Below are 27,307 nucleotides of genomic sequence, written 5' to 3'. Positions count from 1 at the left end.
AGCCTACTGTTCTGTTTCTCTTAACTTCCTAACTTCCCTGTCCTCCTCGGTCTGAGAAGACTAACGGCCCATCTAACTCCTTCATAATTGCCACACACAAATATGTGCCAATGCTGGACTTCTCTCCGTCTCGCAGATATGGAGAAATAACACCGAAAATCAAATTGGGCACAAAATCCTACTGAAGTTTTTCTTGAAAGCGGACGTGGGGTAGAACGCGTAAGTCTAAGCATTTAGCGGCGTTGGATGAATGAATGAGGTTCCTCTGATTTGGAAGGCCTTGTCCAAGTCTGGGAGCCCAGCATAAGAAGAGGAAACCGAATGGAATAGTTAAATAAAAGACCGGAATACTCCAGCGGCCCCGCGCATGGAGAAAAGTCAGGTACAAAACTCCCGGTTGTAGACGGTCCGGGGTTCCTTTAAGGGGAAGTGGGCGGAGCCCTGCCCTTACCCCGCCCATAGATGACGTGGTACACGGTCCAATGAGAGGAGACGTCTGACGCGGAGCTACTTGCAAGAACGTGACGTCATCACGCTCTGAGGCCTGCCGTAGGACCCGCGCGGGGAAAGTAGTACTCTGACGGTCGCGCAGCTGCTGCAAGGGGTGAATTCGGGGAGAGAGGCGGTTCCCGGGGAGTGCCTGGAGGCGCGGTGAGTGGCCTGACCCCCGGGTAGTGCGGGGTTTGAGGATCGGTCACCCCAACGGACCCGGGCCCGGTCGGACGTACCCAGAAAGGCAGCCCCCTGGGAAGGTGTCCTGCGAAGTTGGACGCCAGAGCCCTCCGCCAAGTCCTCTGGGCTGCAGCCGGGCTGGAGCCTTCGGGATAGGCGAGAAGGACGGGGCAGCGAGGGCCCTCGTGCACGAGCGCTGTGGAGCGCCCAGAGCTCACCTGCGAACAGACCCTGGAGAAACTGAGGCCTGGATGACCGTGACACCTTTGTAAACGGTGTCAAGATGAGAGCTTGGACTGAGGAAACAGTGCTGACTTCAGAAGGCTGACAGAAACCGTTGCTGAACGTCAGCAGTTCGAGTAACAAAATTCATCTGGTGAGTCCTAACCACCAGCATATTCAACGTTGAAATTTGTTTTTCAGGTGACCAAAGCCACAGAATGTCAATCGTTCGTTCATCCGTCCACGCCAAATGGATCGTGGGGAAGGTCATTGGAACAGCAATGCAAAAAACAGCTAAAGTGAGAGTGACCAGACTTGTCCTGGATCCCTATTTATTGAAGGTGAGAGACGTCCCTTCTTCCGGTGGCATTGATAAAACACCACCATTTACCGAGCAGAGTAAACACCACCATGTTCTGAGCAGAGAAAGGTCCCCATCAGTACAGATAGACCGACCATCCGCTGCAAGCCAGACACTGGGCTGATCTGTGGGTGTAACAAATTGAACTGATCGTGGTTCATTCTCAAATTCTAGTGACACATAAAGTTAATTTCAACTCAGTCTGGTAACTGCTATAGTCATTCCCTGTGCAAAGTACTGAGAGCAGGGAGCAGGACACCTGTTTCTTCCCACATCGCTGAAGAAGAGCATCCTTAAGCTGAATCTCAAAAAGGCTCTTATTCAGAGGACCGGGTTTGGAGGAGCCATGATGAGTGGTTTTTGGAAGTTCTTTCAGCCATTAAAGGGCATGAGACTGTACAGGGACAACACATGGTTTGGCAACGCCAAGCATAGAGCTTGACCCTAAGTTGGCACTAACTGTTGTTGACTGAATGCAAGAACAGTGGGAGCTGGGTGACAGAGGTCTTGTATGTGGTATTCAGGGATTTCATCCTATGAGTAAAGGAAGACAGAGACATAAGGATGAGGACTGGAGGTAAGGAAGTGGGTAAGAAGGCTATTACAAAAAGTCTGGAGTGGATATAAGGACCTGAACAGTCCTTGGAGCAATGGGAATGGAGTGAGAAAAGCAGATTTTAGAAAGAAGGGACAGGGTCCTTGTTTTGTTAGATGTGCAAGGGAGGAAGAGGAAAGTGCCAGGGATGGTTCTGCATTCCAGGTTGGGTGCACAGGTAGGTAGAAATGCTCTTTGTTTTCTAGGATGAAAAACACAACAGCAGAGGGTTAAGGGTATGGGGCACCAAGGGAGTTAAAGAGTGAAATAAAGTGGTATTTTATTAAACACAACAACAGCAGGGCACCTGGGTGGCTCAGTGGTTGAGCACCTTCCTTTGGCTCAGGGTGTGATCCTGGGGTCCTGGGATCAAGTCCCACATCGGGCTCCCTACAGGGAGCCTGCTTCTCCCTCTGCCTATGTCGCTGTGTCTCCATGAATAAAGCCTCCTTAACTGTATTTTTTTTTTTTTCTCCAAGTCCCAGTTTGTTTTCTGTGCATTACTTTTTCATAGCCTATACTGCATGGTCAGATCACAGATGGGAACTACTGATTTGTTCCTCTTTCTCTCAACAGTATTTTAATAAGCGAAAAACCTACTTTGCTCATGATGCCCTTCAGCAGTGCACAGTTGGGGATATTGTGCTTCTCAAAGCTCTACCTGTTCCACGAACAAAGCATGTGAAACATGAACTGGCCGAAATCATTTTCAAGGTTGGACAGGTCATAGATCCTGTGACCAGAAAACCCTGTGCAGGAACTACCTACCTGGAAAGCCCAGTCAGCTTGGAAACCACCTGCCTAACAAAAAATCTAAAAGAACTCAATAGTTCTTCAGCACAGTGAAGGAGGATTGGAAAAAGGAGCCAAAGGGAAAGATTTATAAGTTTGCTTTACGGAAAAAGAAATTTTTCTAAGTTCCAAACTGTCCAATTTCTGTTCCAGTGTTTATGGAATAGCTAAAAGTAAATGAAGTAAAGACTTTATTAAAATTTTTCACCAAAGTTTAAAGTCATGTTTAAATTTCCTTTTCACTGGACATAAAGTTTCCTCTTACACTAAGTGTGCCCAGCATTCCCCTGCATTGTTTTGTAAGTTCACTGTTTTAGAAGGTGTATTTTTTTTTCATTCAAAGGAATCTTGAAATTACCTTAGAATCTTTATTTGGGGAAGAAAAAAACCTTTTGATATTATAAAACCAATCAGACCACATTAGGTGAATATTTATTTTTGGTGGCATGTATTTGAAATTAATTTAAATTGTTTTCTATGATTTAGCCAGTTACAAATGGAAATAACAGATTAGGGTCAGACTTTATCAGATTACAGTCTGCATTAAAAATGTTGACACATAGAAAATAAAACTTGAAAATTCTGTCACTTTTCTTTCATCCTGTATTCTAGAGTAGTTTCATAGGACTGAGTGCATATAATCTGATACGTTGATGAAGTTTTAGAGTTTCTCACACTGTGCACTTGAGTTTTTTTTTTTTTGAGTTGGAGAGTTTCAATTTTGTTGCTGCTTTTTAATAAACTATGAACCTAGATTTTAACCTGAAGAAACAATGAGTTATATATTTCAGTTTCCTGGCTTCTAGAAACTTGGAGCATATTTCGGTGTAACTAATATGTGTATTGTACAAGCACAGGGTTTCAGCAGTAACCATAAGCACTGCCCACCCACTCAAGGCTCACAGTCTAGCAGGGGAGGTATGTGCATGTTTCTTCATAGCAGAGAGGCACTTGGTGGGTTGGGGGAAGAAATTAGGATAACTTCCCAGAAAAGGCTAGATAGTGCTTGAATGGAATCTTAAAAGAACAGTCTCCAGGCTAATAGGTGAGGGTTGTGGAAAGGGCATTCCAGGTAGTGTAAAATCCTGAAAGTATGAGAGAAAGGAGCATAACCAAGGGGTTCTGCAAGCTGATGACGACTGCTGGGACATTTTGAACATGAGTGGAGCTCAGGTAGAGAAATAGGTGGAAATTATACTGTAAGTGGTTGTGGGTTTTTGACATTTTTAAAGAGAATGATATAATTAGATTCACACTCCAATAAAAGTAATAGCATCGGTATAAAGAATGGGACTGGAAGGGGAAAGATTAGAGGGATAGACAGATCTGTTCAAAGATTAGTCCTAAGATCAAAACTGAACTGGGTGAGGAAAGAGGAAAAGAGGTTAGATAGATGATGTTCCAACAAGCAAAAAAGTGTCTAGGTCTCCGACAGGTGGGGTTAAATGGAACCTGTTATCCCGGAAAAAACAGGACACCTGTGCAAGCCATCTCAAAAACCTCATATTTAAAATGCTTATATATACTCTTTTTTTTAAATCTTAAGATATTTTTCCTAATAATCTTGGTGTAAAAATTATGTTCCAGGAATATGCCCTGTATTTCTTTAGTGGCATTGAGTAACCTAAGCTGTACACCTGTGAGATAAGAGTACTTCCCCATCCCCTGCCCCACCAGTAAAAAGCATTGGGTTAATGGTCCTCCAGAGCAAGAGGATAGTGGAGGGAAAAATGCAGAGTAAGTGGCCTAATTCTAAGTAGCACAAAAACAACATCAAGAAATATTTACCAAGCTTACATCTCAGGAAAAAAAAAATTTTTTTCAGGAAAATATATTTTAAAGCATTGGTCTCTTAAAAAATAGCTGGGAAGTTGGGAGAATGTGTTTCATTCAAAGTCACAAAGGGCACACCGACATCACGGGCTTGAAGAAGCTTGCTTCCTGCAGTGGAGGATTGGGACGTCCTTTCTGTTCTGGGGAAAGCTCATTTTGGCCTCCCTTTTGGGTCTAACAGCTTCTTTCTTTCTTTCTTTCTTTCTTTCTTTCTTTCTTTCTTTCTTTCTTTCTTTTTTCTTCTTTCTTTCTTTCAAGATTTTATTTATTTATGACAGACAGAGAGAGGCACACAGGCAGAGGGGAGAAGCAGGCTCCATGCAGGGAGCCTGACGAGGGGTGGATCCAGGGTCTCCAGGATCATACCCTGGGCTGAAGGCAACGCCAAACCCCTGGGCCATTGGGGCTGCCCTGTCTATCCGGGTTTCTTAACCAGCTCACTAAGCATAAGCCAGTTGAGATCAGGAACCCGCTCAGCCACACAGCCTCTGGTCTCTTGTCCTGTGTCCCTTGGTCTTTTTTCCAATGGCCTCCAAGAGATATGTATGTCCCTGGTCTGGAGCAAATCCTTGCCACTCCTCCATCCACAGGACCCTTTATGTCCTCCATGATGGCTCCCTGACATTATTAACATGTTCAAATAGTCCTCCAGTCAGAAAACTCCAATGCTGCCTTTGCCTCCAGGAAGCCCAGCTCCTGCCCCCACCCCTCTTAGGCAGAGGCCTGCCTGGATCACAGAGACATCCCAGCTTCGCAGTCCTGAGGGCAGTTTCCTCTTGGCCTCTGCAGATTTGGACTGCCCTCCAAATGCTCCCCTCAGGCTGGGGCCTATTCCTTGTTTCTCCCCCTTCTCTCACTGACTCCTTTTCTGCCTAACTTGTCTTGGTTGCAGCTTTCAAGGTTACATTTGTGGCTTTTATCTTACCCAGGATACATTTTCCCTAAATCGTGCCATCATGACCTACTTCTTGGCCTGAGATGCCCTCCCTTCCATGGGTCAACTCGTGTCCCCTCAGTGCCCTCTCTCATGTCGCCTCTTGTGAGCCTCTTCCTGCCAACACCTGACACACTCGGCCAGTTGTTGGTTCATATCCTGCCCTAACAGATGGGGGCAGCAGCACCAACCGGGGTTGGGATGAACGGGAACAATGTAGTCCCCAGACCACGAGATAACTTCAATATGTTTACATCCAGAATGATGCTTTTTAATTTAAATTCAATTTGCCAACATATAACACCAGTGCTTATCCCATCAAGTGCCCTCCTTAGTGCCGTGACACAGTTATCCCATTATTCCCATCCACCTCCCCTTCTGCAACCCTTTGTTTCCCAGAGTTAGGAGTCTCTCATGGTTTGTCTCCCTCTCTGATTTTTCCCACTCAGTTCCCCTCCTTTCACTATATAATCCCTTTCACTATTATAATCCCTTTCACTATTTCTTATATTCCCCATATAAGTGAAACCATATGATGTTTGTCCTTCTTTGATTGACTTACTTCACTCAGCATAATACCCTCCAGTTCCATCCACGTCAAATCAAATGGTGGGTATTCATCCTTTCTGATGTCTGAGTAAAATTCCATTGTATACATATAGCATATCTTCTTTCTCTATTCATCTGTCGAAGGACATTGAGGCTCCTTCCACAGTTTGGCTATTGTGGACATTGCTGCTATGAACATTGGGTGCAGGTGTCCTGGGTTTCACTACATCTGTATCTTTGGGGTAAATTCCCAGCAGTGCAATTGCTGGGTGTAGGGTAACTATTTTTAACTCTTTGAGGAACCTCCACACAGTTTTCCAGAGTGGCTGCAGTGAACTGTCACATTCCCACCAACAGTGCAAGAAGATTCCCCTTCTCCACATCCTCTCCAACATTTGTTGTGTCCTGTCTTGTTATTTTCGTCTTGTTATTTTCGTCATTCTCACTGGTGTGAGGTGGTATCTCATTGTGGTTTCGATTTGTATTTCCCTAATAAAAAGCAATGCGGAGCATTTTCTCATGTGCTTGCTGGCCATGTGTATGTCTTTAGAGAAATTTTTGTTCATATCTTCTGCTCATTTCATAACTGGACTTATCAAACTCAGCACCCAAGCAACAAACAATCCAGAATGTTGTTGTTGTTGTTGTTTAAGATCTTATTTATTTATTCATGAGAGACAGAGAGAGGCAGAGACACAGGCAGAGGGAGAAGCAGGCTCCATGCAGGGAGCCCGATGTGGGACTCGATCCCGGGACCCCAGGATCAGGCCCTGGGCCGAAGGCCACGCTAAACCGCTGAGCCGGTACTGTACAGTAACGTCTGCTCATATTTCTCCTGCGCAGGCGGGTCAGGACACCCAGCTTCTTCCGCAGGGGGTGATGTCCTCTCCGGCTTCGCCGTCAGCTGCCCCTGGCGGCCACGCCCTCAGCCCCCAGCCCAGCGGGCCCCGCCCTCCGCCCCGCCCCGCCCCGCCCTCCGCCCCGCCCCGCCCCGCCCCACTCGGCGGGCCCCGCCTTCCGCCCCACCCCCGCCTCGGCGGTCCCGGCCGGGGGAGGGGTCGCGGTGGTGGCCGTGGGGCGGCGGCGTCGGCGTCGGCGGCGTCAGCGGCGGCCCGCGCGGCGGGAGCCCAGGCGCCAAAGCAAGATGGCGGCGCGAGTCGTGCAGGCCTGTGGAGCGGCCTGGGCCGGCGGCGTCCTGCGGCGGGCCGCTCCCTGCAGCCTGCAGCCTGTGCTCCGGTGAGCAGCGCTGCCCCTCCCGGGACCGGCCGGGGAGTGGCCGCCAGGGCGGAGGGCGCGGGTCCACGGCCCGCTAGCGCTCCCTTGAGCAGGCCCGCCGGGCAGCGGGGGCCGGGGCGGGGCGGGTGAGCGCCTCGGCCCAGTCAGAGCGCTGTCCTGGCCGGCCGTGCTCAAGGTCACGGCGGGGACGGCGCCCGGTGCCCAGGCCACGTCCGCGCGCCGTGTGGGCCTGGCCTGTGGGACCTTGACCCGGCGCGACCCCAGGCCCTGGACTCGGCATCGGCTGCCCGCGGGCGCCCAGGGCGGGCTGTGCACAGGGCCTGGGGTCCGCTCTGCGAGTGGCGCTGCGGACAGCACCGAGCTCCAGGGGGGAGAAGAGCGCCTGCCGGTGAGCCCCGGGAGCGCGGGGGCGTCGCGGGGTGGGCTCGACGCTGCGGGCCGTCGGAGTGGGATGGAGGAGTAGGTGACGGATCAGAAAGGTTTTACAAGTCATCAGCCCCAAGTAGGCCTTGGGTTCAACTTTAAACTTTTTCTAACCTCTGTGGATTAAATATTCATCCCTCTGACCCATCCATGTCCTGTTTTCCATCAAAAACCAAGCTCCTACTGACTTACATAGATTTGCTTTCTTGCTTTCTTTACATTTATCATTTAAACGTTATCTGTGGTTTAATAACGAGCCTCTAGAACTAAATTCAGTTGCTGCTTAACGAAAGAGTAAAGGGACTGCCTGTTTTTTAAACTCTTATTATGGGCCAGAGAGTTTATTTAATTTAATCCTAGTACCAATCTTAAGGAAGTAACAGGACCTGCATTTTATAGATGAGACGTAACCTCCATGGAGGTGAGACATCTAGCTGGAAAAGGCATTTGAACTCAAGTTTATCAGGCTTCAGGCCTGGCACCCTTCCTAGGACTAATGTCCAGCTTGTGTTTCCATTTTTTTTTTTTTAAGATTTATTTATTTATGATAGACACAGAGAAAGAGAGGCAGGCAGAGACACAGGCAGAGGGAGAAGCAGGCTCCATGCAGGGAGCCCGATGTGGGATTCGATCCCGGGACTCCAGGATCGCACCCTGGGCCAAAGGCAGGTGCCAAACCGAGGAGCCACCCAGGGATCCCCCTTGTGTTTCCACATTTGATGTTTATGTTTCCAAGTTGATGAACAAATCAACCTTTTATTTTCATTCTGTTACTGAGCATCTACTGTGTGTCTTTTTTTTTTTTTCACACAGGTGATAAGAAACTGTGAAATTCATATTTTCTTTTTTCCAAAAAGACCCAGCATATTCACCTATAGATCCCATAGTCACAAAACTAGTAAACTGGAGATTTGGACCTGGGTCTGCCCAGTACCCCCACTTCTTGTGGGGCCAAATGCTCTTGAAACTGAAGCCCAACATGTCAGCTCTTGGATTACTCTCTCAGGCCCCTTGTATCTTTTGGCTGCCTTAACTGTAGATGTTCTTTAGGACTCAGTCTAGACCCAATTAATTCACTGCTTCTACAAATACTGAATGTATATGAATTTTTATGTCTTTGAAGTTTTATGGAACTCAGCATAATAGTCATGGTCACTGTGCCCAGCAAGCCATATGGCAGAGGTAAAAACCCATACAGACTTAAAGATTGAGGTAGGTGGTGTGAGAGAACATCAGGGAACCTACCACATGAAATCATGGAAGGCCTCTCCAAGAAGGTGCCATTGAGCTGAAACCTGAAGGGTCAGTGTGCAGGAAAGCCCTGACTGGGAAGGAGTGAGGCATACCAGCAAGCTCCAGAAAAGCCTAGGAAGGGGAGCATAGTAAAGGGAAGAGAGGCTAGAAGACAGGTGGCAGGGAGCAGTAGCCCCATAATTCCAGGCCTTGCAAGCCATTTTAGAGAGTTTGGAATTTATACTGAAAGCCATGGAAGACATTTAAAGATATAAATTCTAGTATGACAGGATCTGGCCTGTGTTTTTAACATACCAGTCTGATTTGGAAAGCAGACAGAATCAAGGGTTGTGGCCAACTGGGCAGGTGCTGGTGCCATTTCCTGAAAGTCCCTTGTTCTACAGGCATATGAGGGCCCATAATGTGCCAGGCGCTGTTGGGAAATATCAGTGAATAAAGTTGTTGCCATCTGGGAGCTTGCTCCTAATTCAGAGAAGGAAGAACAGGAAGGGGGAATCCAGAGCACTTCTGAACCTGGTAAAGTTGGAGATGGCTGTGAGCTATTCAGATGGAAAGGTATTTGGCCTATTTGATCTATTTTACTCTTCAAAGGAGATGTCTGGACTACAGGTTACATTTGGGAGTTGTCAGTATATAGGAATGCTAAATGTTGATAGATATGTAGGTTTTGTTATACTGTTTTGCATTTAATTGAAAATTTTCTTTTTTTTTTTTTTAATTTTTATTTATTTATGATAGTCACACAGTGAGAGAGAGAGAGGCAGAGACACAGGCAGAGGGTGAAGCAGGTTCCATACACCGGGAGCCCGACGTGGGACTCGATCCCGGGTCTCCAGGATCGCGCCCTGGGCCAAAGGCAAGCGCCAAACCGCTGCGCCACCCAGGGATCCCTGAAAATTTTCTTAATAAAACATTATTCATAGGAATGGATGAGATGGTTGAAGAGTGTGGATAGAGAAAGGGCTGAGAAACAGGCTTTGAGATGTCAACATCCACAGGCTAGCCACATTATGGAAAGAGCCCAGATGTCTGTCCACCAATGAATAGATAAAGAAGATGTGGTATATATGTACAACGGAATATTAGTGATCAAAAAGAATGATATCTTGCCACTTGCAACATGGAACTGGCGTGTATTATTGTAAGCAAAATAAGTCAGAGAAAGACAATTATGATTTCAGTCATATGTAGAATTTAAGTCACAAAACAGGGAAGAAAAAATAAAATGAGATACAAACAGGCAAACCATAAAAGACTCAGATACGGAGAACAAAAAGGGATAGGCATTAAGGAGGACACTTGTTGGGATGAGCACTGTATGTTATATGTAAGTGATGAATCACTTAATTCTACTTTTGAAACCAGTACTACAATTGAATGAAATCAAAACAACTTTCACAGGCTAAATGTAGGAAGGAGAGAGAGCAAGGGAATGTGGGAAAGCCAATGAGGTTGCTGTTTGTGGCAGTGCCCAAAGGGAGGTATTTCAAGGAGGTGGTGGCCAGTTGTGCCAGATGTTGCTAAAAAGTAAAGATGACAGAAGACTGGATTTGCCCACAGGGATCCGTGTGTGACCTTGCAAGAGGGATTTCAGAAGGGAAGGATGCTGTCTTCCCAGGAGATATATGCTAGCACCTCTTACCTAGCTCTGCTCAGTGACAGGCCTGGAGTTGCATTTGCTTCGTGGACATTGCACTAATGTCCTACTTGAGATGCTTACTGTACCCAGAATTTAACTCATCTGCCTCCTACAGAGCCTGCCTGTTCTTCCTGGGTTCTCTCTCAAGTACTGGCCCGTCTTCCATTTCGTGGCCCCAGGCCCACCATTTCCCAGCTAGACACTTGCCAGATCTATCAGTTCTGCCTCCAGCATGTCTTGGCTCTGCCTTCTCTCTCTCACCATCTCCCTGGTTCCCTTGCCTAACTCTTGGCAACACTTGTCTGGAGTCCCATGAAGAGTGAGGACTTGAAGCTGTTGGTGAAGGTGGCAGCTAAAGAATTCTGAGAACTTTTTCCTATAGGAAGATGTCCAATACATAAACCTGGGCTGGGTACTGCTCCCTTTTCTTTCCCATCCCATCCCACCCTTGCCAAGGAAAACTTATAACAGTTTGGGAACAACTGGAGATAGTTTAATGTATGAAGGGGACATTAGAATTATTCTTTTCCTCAGATGTGAGCATTGTACCATGGTTTTGTCTTCATTCTCAGGAGGTGCATGCTGAAGTATTTAGGGATAAAGTACTGTCATGTCTATACTCTGCTTTCAAATAGTTTGGTAAAAATAAAGAAGCAAATCTATATAGAAAATTTAAAATGATAAAATGTCACTTTTTTCACCTACATGCAGGACATAGAAGTCTTTATTATACTGCTCCTTTGTGAAGTTTTTTTTTTAAGAGTTTATTTATTTGAGTTGGGGGGAAGAGGGAGAAGCAGACCTCCCACTGAGCAGGGAGCCCAATGTGGGGCTCAATCCCAGGACCCTGAGATCACAACCTGAGCTGAAGGCAGATGCTTAACCAACTGAGCCATCCTGGCACCGCTTCGTACAATTTTTAAAAATAAAAGGGGATAGCTCTCTGAAGCTGCACTGTGGAGAGGAGGTTTGTTGGGGTAGCAGGAGGGTTGGTGGTGAGGAGGAGAGTCACATAATGACTGCTTTCATGCAGCTGCCTCTCTCCCCCTCACCTCCAGCTATATTCACATACTCCTGGCTTTGGCAGGTATGGTTCTGCTTCCTCTCATGGGCATCCACCTGACAAGTGTTCCTCATCATTCAAGTTTTCAGTTCAACATGTGCTTCTTCAGAGAATTGGTTCATGTCTCCCCCAGGCCAACTTAGACTCCGTTTCCTCTGCCCCCACCCAGCACAGCCACTACCTTCTGTGTCCATTGAGGAGCTTATCTCACGTTGGGCTGTGATCTTGGTTGTCTTTCTGCTCCCACCAGCAAACTGAGCTCTGTGAAGTCAGGGCCAAGGATATTCATCTTTATATCCACAGCCTGGCCCAGTGCTTGGCACAGGCACTGCACCGTCAATAGTGTTTGGCGCTCAAATGAATGAAGTCCATTTCACCACTGCTGCCTCATCCTGTGGTGTCTGGTAAATTTATTTCTCATCTGTGATTTGCTCCAACTAAACCACAATACTGTCTAGACACCAAATCAGGACCTGTGTCTTTTTTTTCACCTCAGGAATATCTTTTGAAGGTATTTCTTCCCTTTCCTTCCTACTCCCATAACCGTAATCCAGGACTCTCCTTTGGTCCATCCAGTGAATATTGAACGCCTCCTGTGCCTGGCACTGCTGGACAGGGCCACCAGGAGGAAGCCCAGAAGCCACTCTCTGGGCCTTTATTGTTGCAGTCTACCTACCACACCACTACCAGGCTGCTTTTCACACCTAGATCTTTTTTTTTTTTTTTTAACCTAGATCTTTTTTGAAAACATGTTAGCATTGCACCATGTACAGGATAAAATCTGGCTGCTGGGTGTGGTGCACAAGAGCCTAACCACCCTGCACCCTTGCCTTTCTGTTCTTTCTCCCACTATCTTCCCACACCCGGTTCTCCTGCCTTACTGAACTCTTTGCTATTCCAGAAATATGCCAACAGTTTCACGGACTCCGTGCCCCTGAACATGTTCCCTTTGACTGGAATTATGCCTGCTTTGTCCACCTGTCTGTGTTGTCCTCTTAAGACAGAGCCAGAATGTCTCCCCTGGCATTCCTCTCTCTCCTTACAAGCCAAGCCAGTGGTCCAGTGGTGCATCCCCATGAGCTCCCACTGTGTGTGTGTGTGTATTTTAAGTTTACAGTATCTGAGACCACTCTGGGTGTTTACTGGTTATTTCCTGAGACTAAATAGGCAAGGCGTCTATCTATCTCATTTACCTTTATATCCACAGAACCTGGTACATAATGCTTATTTTTTTTAAGATTTATTTATTTATTTTAGAGAGAGAACATGAAGGGGGGAGGGAGAGTCTCAAGCAAACCCTGAGCTGAGTGTGGAGCCCGGCGTAGGGCTTGATCTCACCTGAGATTACGACCTGAGCTGAAACGAAGAGTCAGACACTTAACCACTTGCGCCACTCAGGTGTCCCATGGCACATAATATTTATTCTACTTAAAGTCTGATGTTTTGTGGGGCATCTGCTGGCTCAGTTGGTAGAGCATGCAACTCCTGATCTCTCCAGCCCCCAAGTTGGTTGTAAAGATTACTTAAAATCTTTGAAAAACAATAAAAATAAAATTTAATGTATTGTAGAATGTGCTACCCCCTACCTCTTCACCCTCTGTGAAGTGGGATACAACATTTGTATGATGTTACAAAGACTACTGATGGTGCTGTTTGTCCTTCTCAGTGAAGAACCCCAGCCCAGATCTTATAACCCTTACGGCTGTTGGCACAGCTGCTCGGTTCTCTTCCATGATTCAGCTTGGACAGCTAGATGGACGGGGCACATTAGGCAGCTTTGGTCACTTGACACTGAAAAGATTTCACAGTTTGACCATCAACTGGGAGCAGTGCAGGACTGGACTGTTTTTTATTTGTCGAGACAATTGCTACTCAGGTCAACAAGCAAACAGCACTCGGGTTGTGTGTCCATGCTGCTATTTCTTAGGCTTATCTGTAGATTACTGTGTTTCCATATCCCTTACCTCATTTTACCCATCTTAAAGTAAATTTCTTTGGTGTTATTAAAACCTGGGAGAGGGATCCCTGGGTGGCGCAGCGGTTTGGCGCCTGCCTTTGGCCCAGGGCGTGATCCTGGAGACCCTGGATCAAATCCCACATCGGGCTCCCAGTGCATGGAGCCTGCTTCTCCCTCTGCCTGTGTCTCTGCCTCTCTCTCTCTCTGTGTGACTATCATAAATAAATAAAAATTAAAAAAAATCTTTAAAAAAAAAAAAAAACCTGGGAGAATGCTCAACTGGGGAGATTTATGTTGGGGGGGATCCCTTATTAGAATATTTTGAACTTTATAGTTAGATCTGGGTTCCTATTTTCATTTTGCCACTTCTTAACTCATGTCATTTAAATCTCTGAGCCAAGCTTTAGAATGTGGTAGTAACCTCTCTTGCTAGACTGTACTGTGGATTGAATGAGATGACATAGAGAAGCTACCTAATTCAGTGCCTAACAGGAAGTATTTATTAATTTGTAACCCCCTTAAATTGTAAAGAGGAGGAAAAAATTAATATCTAACATATCTAACTTGTAAGTATAAAAGTATTATATGTACAGAGGCTATACAATGAAAAGAAAAAACTCTACTCCCACCCCATGCCCAGTCACATTCCCCAGATGTCACTGCTATTGACAGTTCATGTTGTGTATTCATGGTACTGTCTGTACATGCTTTTTCCACATAATTTATTTCAGAAATATCAACATATCAATGCATGTAGATCTACTTTATTCTTTTTAATGATATCATTCTATTCTGATTTGGGATATTTCAAATTGAGTTGACCAGTCCCTGTTAATGGATATCTAAATTGCCTATACCAGGAAAAACCTGGAAACAAGGAACTAATAAATGTTCTCAGTTTATAGGGTATTAGATGTCATAGAAATTAAATATCTGTATATATACATGCTGATACATGTCTGCATTTCTGGAAGTATCCATTAAAAACTTACTAGTGGTTGCTTTGGTGAATATTTGTTATTTTAAATGAAATTCCCTAATGCTGATATTTTTAGAAACTTTAATTGTACCCCTTTCTTATAATAGTTATTCCTATTTCTTATGATAGTTATTCCTAAGCTCTTAAAATTTATGTAGACCCCCCTCCCCAATTTTTAAACACAGTTTCTGTCTAGTGAACTTAAAAAATAAAATAAAAAACTGGAATTATATAGTCTCATTAACAAATCTTAAGACTTTTTACTTTGTATATCACTAATTTTATATGCTTACCCTTGTGTTTCATGGTATTATTAAGCAAATATCTAAAATAAATCTTTGAAATATTTAAATTGACAAAATGTGTTTGTTTTTATTTTTTTTTAAATTTTTTTAAGATTTTATTTATTCATAGAGACAGAGAGAGAGAGAGAGGCAGAGACACAGGCAGAGGGAGAAGCAGGCATCATACAGAGAGCCTGACCTGGGACTCGATCCAGGGTCTCCAGGATCATGCCCTGTGCTGCAGGCGGCGCTAAACCGCTGCGCCACCGGGGCTGCCCTGTTTGTTTTTATTGACATAAATTTTACCATGGTCATTATGGAGAATTGCCTTCAGAATTTATTTATTTATATAATCAGAATGAATTGAAAAGAGAAACACCGTATGGTTTGAGGTTTTGCTAAAAAGCTAATAATTTTATGTATGATTTATTGCTTTTAATCAAAAAAGTAGATTTAAGAACTTCAGTTTTTAACCTTTCACCATATATCAGGTGCTGTCCTAACTGCTTTAAGTGATTTTACTAGGGGACTAAATATGTACTTAAAAATATGCAAAAGTAAAGGCCCAGCATAAGGAATACAGTCATTGATATTGTGAGAGCAATGTAACCAGATAAGAGCTACACTTGGTGAAAATAGCATAATGAATAAAACTTGTCAAATCACTAAGTTGTATAGCTGAAACTAATGTAACATGGTATATCAATTGTGCTCAAATTTTTTTAAAAATGTGTATTTATATATATATATACACACACACAAATAAAAAAACAGTACAGACATATGAGTAAAGCCATGTCTCTCCTGCCTTAACTCTCTATCCCTCCCTGAGGCATACCACCATTAACACTTTCTTAATTCTAAGAAATTTTAGCATATAGTAAAAGCAATGTGTAAGAATGTCCAACTTGTTTTTACAAATATCACTTAGAACTATTTATTTTTGTCCTGTACTTACAAGAAAAATTGCATGTACAGTACTACTATTAACTTACTTTACCTGTTTAATGAGTTTGCTGCTTTTTAATCTTTGAAGGATTGAAAAAGTACTCTTTTATATTAATTGATTATTGTAGAAAACATTTTATTGATAATATTATGTTTGTGTATTTTATGTTTGCAGATTTGTAAGCTTACATCATTCAGAAGTCTATTTAGTATTAGCTATTTGTTTTTATCCGGTTTTTAGCGAATACCAATGATTGGTTTTTAAAATTAAAAGAACTTAAAAAACAAAGAACATCATAGAAAATTGTAATGTTTGTTGATTTTTTTTAGCAAAAAAAAAAAAGGCTATTAACATTTGAAATGTAGTAGTATTTCTAAAGCACCATAGTTGAATAAGCATAGGAATTTTTGTATTGTTGTAATGTAGAATGCACAAGTTCATCTCATAAAGCATTGGGGAATTTGCATCTTCTGAGAGTTTTTCTTCCCTCTTCTTTAAATTCTTTAAATTCTTTTCTTCCCTCTTTCTTTAAATTCCAGGTCTTCTTCCTTAATACCTGGGGTCACTCTCCCTTTTCTTCTTACATTGCTTTGTAGTATCTGTGGCCTTAGCAGGCCTGATAAGCAAGTTGGAAATAGTCTGTAGAAAATCATGTAATGTTTCCTTAGAAAACCTCCAGAAAAGACTCATACCAGCCTGTCAGCATCCCAACCTAAGATTAGAATTATGAATATGCTGTAATAGGCCTGGACAGAGACAATGGCCATCAGTTACAAAAGGGATTATACAGAGAGAATGGGCACAGACTCAAAAGGCTGCATCTACATTATTCTGTAAACAAGACATTCTGGAAAAAGCAAACCCATAGGGACATAGAACAGATCAGTGGCTGTTAGCAGTTGGAAATGGGGAGAAGTGTTCGTTACAAAAGGAGTGGGAGATACAAGTTTCCAGTATGGAATGAATAAGTCACTGGTATGAAAGGTACAGCACAGGGAACATAGTATGTAGTATTCTAACAGCCTTGTGCCTGATGGTAGCTACACTTGTGGTGAGCACAGTGTAGCATATAGACTTGTTGAATCACTGTGTTGTACACATAAAACATGTAACAATGTTATCAACTATGCTTCAATTTTTAACAACCAAAAAAAAAAAAGGAATTTTAGGCAGTGAAGGAACTGTTCCATATCTCATATGGTGGTGGTTAGAAAATTGTGCATTTGCCAAACTTGTAGAACTGTATGCCAAAAAAAGAGTAAATTTCACTCTCTATATAAATCTGAATTAAAATGAGGAAGATAAAAGGACACAGCTTGTCATTTGATTGTGATTATATAAGATTAGACAATAAGTCTCATCCATGTTCTAGTTTTTTTTAATCGAAGTGTAGTTGGCATACAATATTAATCTAAGTTTCATGTATAACTGAGTGATTCCACATTGATCTACATTATGAAAATTATTACAATATTATCAACTATTCCCTATGCTATATTTTTTCATCAGATTGTTTTTTGGTGTTGAGTTGTATGAGTTCTTAATATATTTTGGACATTAACCCCTCATTATATAGATCTTTTTATGAATATCTTCTCCCATTCAGACTTTTCATTTTGTTGATGATTTCCTTTGCTGGGAAAAAGCTTTTTAGTTTGATGGAGTCTTACTTGAGATTTTGTTTCCCTTGACAAAGAGAAAAAAAACTAAAAAAAAAAAATATTGTTAAGACTGATGTCTAAGAGTTTACTGCCTGTTTTCTTTTAGGAGTTTAATGGTTTCAGATCTTACATTTAGGTATTTAATCCACTTTGAGTTTATTTCTGTACATGGTCTAAGAAAGCGGTCCAGTGTCATTCTTCTGCATGTGGTGAAACTCTTCCAATCCATAAGCATGGAATATCTTTCCATTTATTTGCCTCATATTCAGTTTGTTTCATCAGTGTCTTATAATTTTCAGAGTGCAGGTCTTTCACCTCTGTGGTTAAATTTATTCTGAGATATTTTATTCACCCAGGCTCTAATTTTTTAAAATCTTGTTTAGGTTATATATACCTACCCTATAAAAGACTCTAAGCATATACCTTGAGATATTTTTGCCAATTTTTAAGTATAAAAATAGGTATATGGAAAATTGTCAAATAGTCCAGAAGGCTATGCAATGAAAAGAAAAAACTCTACTCCCAACCCATGCCCAGTTCACATTCCCCAGATGTCACTACTATTGACAGTTTACTTTGTGTATTTATGGTACTGTTCTGTACCTGCTTTTTCCACATAATTTATTTCAGAAATATCAGCATACCAGTGCATGTAGATTAGTAGAAATTCAGTTATAAGGTGAAAATTAAAAATTATGTGTCAATAAAATTTGTATTCTTAGGTTTTTGTTAAACTTGATGCTAAAGTTAATTGAGTTCAGGGGTAGGTAAAATAGTGTTTTAATTTTTTTTAAGATTTCATTTATTTATTTGAGAGTGAGAACAAGTTGGAGGAGAGTGAGAGGGAGAAGCAGACTCCCTGCCAAGCAAGGAGCCCGACTCTGGGCTTGATCCCAGGACCCCAAGACTATGACCTGTGGTGAAATCAGACACTTAACCAACTGAGCCACCCAGAGTGCTCCAATATAATTTTTAAAAGAAAGAATCTAGGGAATCCCTGGGTGGCTCAGCGGTTTGGCGCCTGCCTTTGGCCCAGGGCACGATCCTGGAGTCCTGGGATCGAGTCCTGCATTGGGCTCCCAGCATGGAGCCTGCTTCTCCCTCCTCCTGTGTCTCTGCCTCTCTCTCTCTCTCTCCCCCCCCCTCTCTCTCTATCATAAATAAATAAATCTTTTTTAAAAAAAATTTTTTTTTATTTATTTATGATAGTCACACACACACACAGAGAGAGAGAGAGGGGCAGAGACACAGGCAGAGGGAGAAGCAGGCTCCATGCACCGGGAGCCCGACGTGGGACTCGATCCCGGGTCTCCAGGATCGCGCCCTGGGCCAAAGGCAGGCGCCAAACCGCTGCGCCACCCAGGGATCCCTAAAAAATTTTTTTAAAGAAAGAATCTATTTCATTTTCCCTGTATATTTTCCCTTTTATTGTTGTTAAGTGCATATAACATAGAACTTACTATTTTAGTCATATTTAAGTATACAATTTAGTAGTAGCATTAAGTAAATTCACACTGTCATACAACCATTACAACCATTCATCTCTAGAACTCTCACTTTCCCAAACTCTGTGCCCATTAAACAGTAACTCCCCATTCTCCTCTCACCTCAGCCCCTAGCAACCACTATATTACTTTCTTTTTCTATGAACTCAACTACTCTAGGTTACCATATGTATTTTTTCTAGGTCAGAAATTGCTTTGGAGCAGGGAAAAACACATAGCAAAAATGGCAAAGATAAACATGAACTCTGTAAAAAGATGTTCAGCATCACAGTCATCAGGGAAATGCAAATCAAAAGTACAGTGAATATCACCTATGTGTCAGAATGGCTATTATCAAAAAGATAAAAAATAACAAGTGTTGGCAAGGATGGGAGAAAAGGGAACCCTTATGCACTAGTGGTGGGAATGTAAATTGGTTCAGCCGTTGTGGAAAACAATATGGAGGAGTCCCCCAAAAATTATTAGAAACATAAAGAGGAGTAGAAGGTACAGGGCTTCCAGTTATGAATAAGGCACAAGGATGAGGGGTACAGCCTAAGGAATATAGGGAAAAAGAAAAATACCATACAATCTAGTAATTCCACTACTGGGTATTTAACTAAAGAAAACAAACTCATTTAAAAAGATACATGCACCCATATATTTATTGCAGCATTATTTACAATAGCCAAGATATGGAAGCAACCCAAATGTTTATCAATAGATGAATGGATAAAGAAGATATGGCATGTATATACACAATGGAATATTACTCAGCCATAAAAAAGTAAGATCTTTCCATTTGTGACAACATAGGTGGAACTGAAGGGTATTGTGCTAAGTAAAATAAGAGAAAAACAAATACCACACAATTTCACTTATATGTGGAATCTAAAAAACAAATAAACAAAGAAACCAACTGTTAAATGTAGAAACAAACTTGTGACTACCAGAGGAGAGGTAGGATGAGGAGATCGGCAAAGTAGGATTAAGAGGTGCAAACTTCCAGGGGCATCTGGGTGGCTCCATTGGTTAAGTGTCCAATTTTGGCTCAAGTCATGATCTCAGTCGCAAAGTCAAGCTCCAGGTCGGGCTTTGCACTGGGCATGGAGCCTGCTTAGGATTCTCTCTCTCGCCCTCCCCCCACCCCCTCAAATAAATGAATAAAATCTTAAAAAAAAAAAGTGCAAACTTCCAGTTATAAAATAAGTCACAGAGATGAAAAAGTAAAACATGGGCAATATAGTCAATAGTACTGTGGTAATGCTGGATGATGACCGATGGTACCTGCACTTATATATAACTGAATCAGTATGTTGTACACCTGTAAACATTGTATACCAACTATAGTTATAACTTTAAAACAAAAAAAAAATAGCTCTCTTAGGAGAAACACAAGTTACATCTTTTACAGTTTGCTTCTGCTGTTTAGATTGCATGCTATCCTAACAGAATTTTGCATACCCCAGGTTCTATAACAATGCCTAGAATAGGTGCTCAAGGAGTGTTTGCTGAATGGATTGCTTTTACGAAAACAATGTACTATGTGACATTATCTCAAGATCCTAAAATCTTCATACCACTAATGAGACTCAAATTTTTATATTTTGTTATTCCATAGGAGATTGACATCCTCCAATAATAGACCTCGAGAAGACAGCTGGTTAAAATCCTTATTTGTCCGGAAAGTTGATCCAAGAAAAGATGCTCACTCTAATCTCCTGGCCAAAAAGGAAACAAGCAGTCTATATAAATTGCAGTGTGAGTGATAGGTTTGCTAACTTCATAGTTGACTTTTTTCCTTTTGTTCATAAGTTTATCGTTGAATTTTCTTTTGTTTCAGTTCACAATGTTAAACCGGAATGCCTAGAAGCATACAACAAAATTTGGTGTGTATACCAGACTATACTTTACTTGGGGAAAATTAACAATTTGAATATTTGTTGGTTCAGCTAACACTTGACAGCAGAGTGAGATCTTTGATCCCTCTTCTTGAAGCTGAATGTTCAGAGGCTCTTAAATTGAGCTTTGTGTGGGATTGCCAAGGACATTTTGATTTTAAGGACTCACACAGCTAACTCATCACATAAGTGCTCAGACGTTAGAATGTTCCAGCCTCTTAAGGTTGGAAGCAGGTACCTTGTAAGGCCATCTAGTCCATCTACTCATCTGTGCTTGAGTCCTTTCTGCAGATCTTCATGACTGCCTGTGTTTAAGTACATTCATACATTCCATCTCTGGACAGCTTTTAGTGTTAGGAATTAGAACTCACACCCTGGTGACCTCCATTGTTTCCAGCTTTACTCCTGAGTAAAACTCCACATAAAAGTCCTATATGTATTTGAATATAGCCACCATTTCTTCTCAAGTCTTCCAGTTACCAGGATTAAAGTCCCTTTGGCAGATTCCCAAACAATAATGAGATCCATATGCTCTTACAGAATTTGTAAACTTCAAGACTAAAGAGAGAATTAAGTGCATTTGTTCTCATTTAAGGTAGCAAATGGTATTTTAATGATTGATTTTGAGCAAGTATCATTTAAAAGCATTTTTTTTTACCTTTCTTATCTGCTACCTTCATGAAAAAGCAAATGATTTTGTCACCAGAATCAGTATAATTTTCAAATGCAAAAATCTTTTGTTATTTTGGGAGGTGATTCTTGAAATATAACATTAGCATAGAGTTTCTTAATCACCTCAACACAGTTCTTTTTATTTAAAAATGTCCTAAGACAGAGCAGATCTTATTTCTAAATCTTTTTTCCTAAAATGAAATTTCTTGTCCGTGGTAATGTTTCCCTGGATTATCTTTCTTGTCCTGTTTGTATCACTTCATCTCCTGTCTATTCATATTTCCATTCAGATGTCTTTCTCTGCCTTCAACCTCAACATTAGAATCACCTGACTCTTCTCACATATGTCACTCACCATGGTTTTATTTAACCTTTTCCTTAGTCCTATGCAATTGGTGCATTCTTCATTTGATATGCATTTTGATTCATTTCATCTCCTCCTCCATCTCCCTCTCCCAGCTGGTTAAGCCCCATTTCTAAGTAGCATCCTTTTTGACTGCCTTCTTGGCCTCAAGGCTGTACCTGTACCTTGCCTCACACCCAATCCATTACTTAGAAGTTTGTCAAATTGATCTCCCTGAGTCTGCTTTCCCTGCATCATGTTTTTTTCTTTTCTCTGATACTTTCAGCAGCTCCCTGTTTCCAGTATATAAAGATTTAACTCCTGCCTGGTTTTTAGGGGCCCAATGATGAGGTTCTGCCCAGCGCATCCAGTTCTGAGTACAAGTACTACCTGCCTCACAGCTGTCATTCATGTAAGGCCAGGGTTTCCCAGAGCAGCTTTGGAGTCCCCAGCAAAGAAGATATGCCTTCTTATTGGTGAAAAACCTGGGCCCCATCATCAGGCCCCAGCCCCTTTCTGGATTCCACGTGGGTCATCTGTACAGGTTTTCTTCTACACTGGCTCCCATTCAGGGTTGTCATGACAAAAAAGGAAATCCATTTCCAATAACTTCACATAATCCATTTTTCCCCACCCCTGATTTCTATCAGTCCCATGTTATTTCTAATATTAATCTTTTTGACCCAGTACGATGATCACACCATATGTATTTTTTGAAGGGTGGCATTTCACCCTTCAAAATGTGGTCATTAGGGGATCCCTGGGTGGCTCAGCAGTTGAGCATCTGCCTTCAGTCCAGGGTGTGATCCTGGGATCCGGGATCAAGTCCCGCGTCGGTTTCCCCACAGGGAGCCTGCTTCTCCCTCCCTCTGTCTGTGTCTCTGCCTCTCTCTGTGTGTGTCTCTCATGAATAAATAAATAAAACCTTTAAAAAAAAATGTGGTCATTGTACTGGGTCATAAACATGTATGGGTTTTCATTTAGCTAGACATTAGAGACGATTCTGAGCTTTTCTCTCTTAACTGCATGTGCACTCGGTCCTGGTGGCCCAGCCTCTGGTAGTGATCACTCACTTAATTGGCACTCAGTGTCAACAAATAGTTGGAACAGGTTCCATTTCTGACCCTTGAAATCCTTTTGCATTTATTGTTGAATCTGTACTGTACATAATTTTTCTCTTCAAATAGTATGCATGTTTAGCTTTTATTTGGGGATGGCACAGTTATGGCTCTTCCTTTTGCCTTGCTCTATATACTAATCTGTACCATACAAAGGTTTCCATGGTTAAATTAACATACTGCCAGGACCTGTCACAGCTTTGCCACTGCTCCTGTACAACCCCTGGTAATGAACTGCATGGGTGGGGTGGGATGCAACATGGGATTATATGGTACTTGTTAAATCCTGTCTGCTGGTTAAATGGAATCGAACCCATGTTACGGTCCATGTTGCATTTTAATTTGGATTCTTCTGCCATGTTGGTGCCCTCTGGGACAGTTGGAGCTGCGTTGCTTCCAGATTCTATTGTGTTCTAGCTCCATCCTCTTCCTCCTTACAGCCAGCTTGTTCTCTGCCTCTGCTAGCTGCTTGCTCATGCTGCTTCTGTTGTCTCCCGATCTTAAACATTACTTTCTTCTCTTATTTCTTCTGTGCTGTTTTTCTACTATTCCTGTTTCTCTCCTTCCTGTCTTGGGAACTAGCAGAACTTAGCTTTTAGAGACTTCACCCTTCCTAGATACTTCTCCCCTCCGCCCCCCCTCCTGAAATAGCAAATAGTAGACCCATGTAGTTCCTGGAATCCTGGGACCTTTGGCTCTTCCTTATCCATTTTTATCACTATACTTGAGTTGTTTACAACTATTCTAGGTAGTTGGGATAACAGAAACCTAAGCCTCTGTCTGATAAGTGGAAAATTAGACTGCAGCAGAATTCAGCTAAAAGGTTAATTCTGCACATCATTTTATCATAAATATATTCTGAGATCAGTTGTCAGAGTAGATGGCCTTTTTCCTATTGCTGACCATGTGTTGTCTACCTGGTATAATCTTGTCAGTTGTTTAATTAGTGTTGCTATTTCTTCTCTTTAAGTCAAGAGGTGTTGCCAAAGATTCACGAAGATAAGCATTACCCTTGTACTTTGGTGGGGACTTGGAACACGTGGTATGGCGAGCAGGATCAAGCTGGTAGGAAGCAGAAGTCTTTGGAATAAACCTTTGTCCCCAAGCCTTTACTGTTAATGACCTAAATAATACTAAATTTAATGCTTGTTTTTATAATCAAAACCTTGTAAGTCTTAGTCTAGTTTTATTGTTAAAGTAGTTTCTCCAGCAACTGATTGCAAAAACTTTTTTTTTTTTTTTTGCTTTAACATTTGAATCCATTATTGAAACTCTATGGTGTAACTCATATGCCAACACGTGGCTCATTACAGTTTCGTATGATGTTAACATTGTGCATATGTAGATTATTTTCAAGGTAAGGAGTATCATGAAACTCTAAATGTATGTTACCTTTTAAAAATATGTTTCAGTCCACCTCTGGAGGTATGAAGGAGGCTATCCAGCCCTCACAGAAGTCATGAATAAACTCAGAGAAAATCAGGTAGTGATTTTGAAAAATGTTTATTCAGACTAATGATGTAATAAATGATAGGACATAATTAAATGACTTTTCTATCCTCATTTTTTAATATTAATAATTTTTTTTGTAGTAAAAGTTTCATTACTTGGATTCTTAAAGTTGTATCAAAACATAATTAACCAGTTGTAATACTATTAACATAACAGTTCTTATTGTAAAAGTCAGTTGTATTTTGAAACTCATGAGCTAGTACTTTCATGCCAGTAAGTCAGCATGGTAGACTCAGTCACCCTGGATTACCTAACAATCTGCTTCAGGAACTGCCAGTCACATAGTCTCTCCCTTGGGCTGACTTCCTTCCTCCCCCTCCTTTCAGTAATAGGTGCAGGTCAATGAAGAGAATTTTAACAGCCACACATTATTAGGAAAGAAAACCTTTTGTGTAGATAGATTCCCAGTCCAAATATAAGTGGCTTTTGGACCATCTGGTATTTTGTAGCCTCTATGTCACTTCTATTAATATGTTGTCAGACACTGTTAGGAGAACTCAAAAATGTAGGAAATTGAATTTGCTTACATTGTTATTTAAATAATTAGGATGGCTATGTAGTTTGTCATCTAAACCTGGATACTTTTGAGAGTGAAAGTGAATGCTAATAGTTATTTGGCCGGTTCAACAAAATATAAGCTGGGGGCTGTCTCAGGCCACCTAGAACCCTATTTATGATAGTATTCTATTATAGGAGGAACATAAATGATACCAAAATGGGTTTATATGTAAACACTAAAGGATATCATCAGCACATTTTTTCCCTCAAAGGAATTTGTGGAATTCCGCAAGGCAAGAAGCAACATGCTTCTCTCTAGGAAGAATCAGCTGCTGTTAGAGTTCAGTTTCTGGAATGAGCCTATCCCACGGTCAGGACCTAATATATATGAACTCAGATCTTACCAGCTCCGAGTAAGTACTGAAACCTAAACTAGAAATCTCTAAGTTAACAGCCCTCTCATTATTCTGTGAGGAGATGTGAGCACCCCTTAATGCCAACAACAAAAGTTAAGTTTACATTTTGTGATGTGTGTTTGGCATAATATTTTGATTGGTTTGTTTTCTCCAATGCCCATTCCTTGTCTTCTTTCCTTTTTTTTTTTTTATCTTATTCTCTTTCATTTCTTCTCCTAAGCTCTTTTGTTTCATATAATCTTATATATAATGTTTTTTATTTGACATTTTTCCATAGAGCATTACTATTTTTTTTGAAGATTTTACTTATTTATTCATGAGAGAGAGAGAGAATGAGGCAGAGACACAGGCAGAGGGAGAAGCAGGCTCCATGCAGGGAGCCGGATGTGGGACTCGATCCCGGATCCCAGAATCACACCCTGGGTGGAAGGCAGATGCCCAGCCACTGAACCACCAGGCATCCCAGCATTGCTATTTTTAAGAAGAAAGACCTAAAATGCAGAACTAGGTATAATATATAGCATCTGCTATAATTGAATTAGAGCAACTAACAAATGTGAGACTGCTGAATAAATTACAGAGCATTGTAAGAATCAAGGGGAATATTTTATAAAGACATTCATGTTTCCCCAAGAAGTGACTACTAGAAAGAAAACCCCAGATAGCAACATAGCAACATTGTTAAAAGGAATATATACCAGCAGTAGATCTTAGTAGTCTAATACTCAGCATTATACTGGGGAAAAAATAGTGATCCACTTAAATTGAATTTCTTTTTAATTTCATAATAGTCTGAATGGGGACTAACAATTTTATCAGGAGGTCAATAAATCTGGAGGATGGACCTAACCATAGTCTTGATAACCATAATTGGATGACTTACTGTAAATATTATCTTCTTCTATGAAATAGAATAGAATATTACTCCCACTATGGGATAGATATGAGCATGGTGAATAATATTATTTTGTTACATTTTTTATTTGTTGCACTTTACATTATTAAAAGTAACTTTTAAGTTAGTTTTGTCATTTGATATTTTTTATACTACTATTTCCATATTTCTTCACAGAAGAACTAACAGACCAAAATCCAAATCTCTTTTCAGCCAGGAACTATGATTGAATGGGGCAATTACTGGTGAGTATATTACCAAATGGTGAGTTTGTAATCTTATTAATAGATTATTTTAGGCCATAGTGTTAATTCTAGAAATAAAATCTGAGGATGAAGCCATGATTTGATACTTGACTATTTTATTTGATGTTGCTGTTATGAATTTTTTTTTTCAAAGATGTCATTTATTTATCCATTGAGAGACATAGAGAGAAAGGCAGAGAGACAGGCAGAGGGAGAAGCAGGCTCCCCACCACTGAGCCACCCAAGCATCCCTCTATTATGAAATTTTTTGAACAGATACAAAACTAGAGAGAATATCACCATGGATCCCCCACACACACACCTTACATGCCCATTACTTAGCTTCAGTAGTTAACAACACATGGCCAATCTTGCTTAGGTTTGCCTCTCCCAACCCAGATTATTTGAAAGTAAATCCAGAATAACATGTCATTTCATCCATAAATATTTTATATATATATCTAAGAGGTAAGGATTCTGTTTTTTTCTGGTTTTGGTTGTTGTTTTTTTTTTTTTTAAATAAAACCCCAATGTTGCATTAGGTATTTCATATTCTTCTTGGGTATTACCTTTTTTGAAATGCTGTTTTTATCACATATACAGCACCACAATGACACAGTTGCTTGGGTTTTTTTTTTTTTCTTCATTTAAGTAGCAAAATAACAATTTTGCTGATTCATAAATTCACCACAATCCCAATCAAAACCCCAGCAGGGTTCAAAAATTCAAAGGACCCAAAAAGAGTTAAAACAACCTTAAAAAAGAACAAAGTTGGAGGATTCATACTTCTCAGTCTCAAAACTGACTACAAAGCTAGATT

General features: G+C 41.5%; 2 protein-coding genes across 2 annotated transcripts in view; both read left to right on the top strand.

Moving 5' to 3' along the window:
• Positions 1–537: 537 nt before the first annotated feature.
• Positions 538–2,913, top strand: MRPS17 (mitochondrial ribosomal protein S17). The gene is made up of 3 exons (XM_055339633.1): positions 538–651; positions 1,096–1,235; positions 2,427–2,913. Exons 2-3 carry the CDS (start codon positions 1,113–1,115, stop codon positions 2,694–2,696), a joined length of 393 nt encoding a protein of 130 aa, XP_055195608.1. The 5' UTR covers positions 538–651; positions 1,096–1,112; the 3' UTR covers positions 2,697–2,913.
• Positions 2,914–7,025: 4,112 nt separating this feature from the next.
• Positions 7,026–27,307, top strand: part of NIPSNAP2 (nipsnap homolog 2) — a 34,018-nt gene continuing 13,736 nt past the window's right edge. Inside the window, exons 1-7 of the mRNA XM_055339631.1 lie at positions 7,026–7,194; positions 20,509–20,648; positions 20,731–20,776; positions 23,892–23,986; positions 24,334–24,404; positions 25,204–25,344; positions 26,456–26,487. Of these exons, the coding sequence (XP_055195606.1) occupies positions 7,103–7,194; positions 20,509–20,648; positions 20,731–20,776; positions 23,892–23,986; positions 24,334–24,404; positions 25,204–25,344; positions 26,456–26,487 (617 nt within the window). The 5' untranslated portion in view covers positions 7,026–7,102. The remainder of the gene's footprint in view (positions 7,195–20,508; positions 20,649–20,730; positions 20,777–23,891; positions 23,987–24,333; positions 24,405–25,203; positions 25,345–26,455; positions 26,488–27,307) is intronic.

This window comes from Nyctereutes procyonoides, unplaced genomic scaffold (genome assembly GCF_905146905.1).
Source record: "Nyctereutes procyonoides isolate TBG_1078 unplaced genomic scaffold, NYPRO_anot_genome, whole genome shotgun sequence".
Lineage (NCBI taxonomy): Eukaryota > Metazoa > Chordata > Mammalia > Carnivora > Canidae > Nyctereutes > Nyctereutes procyonoides.
This window is presented reverse-complemented; position numbering and strand designations above follow the sequence as displayed.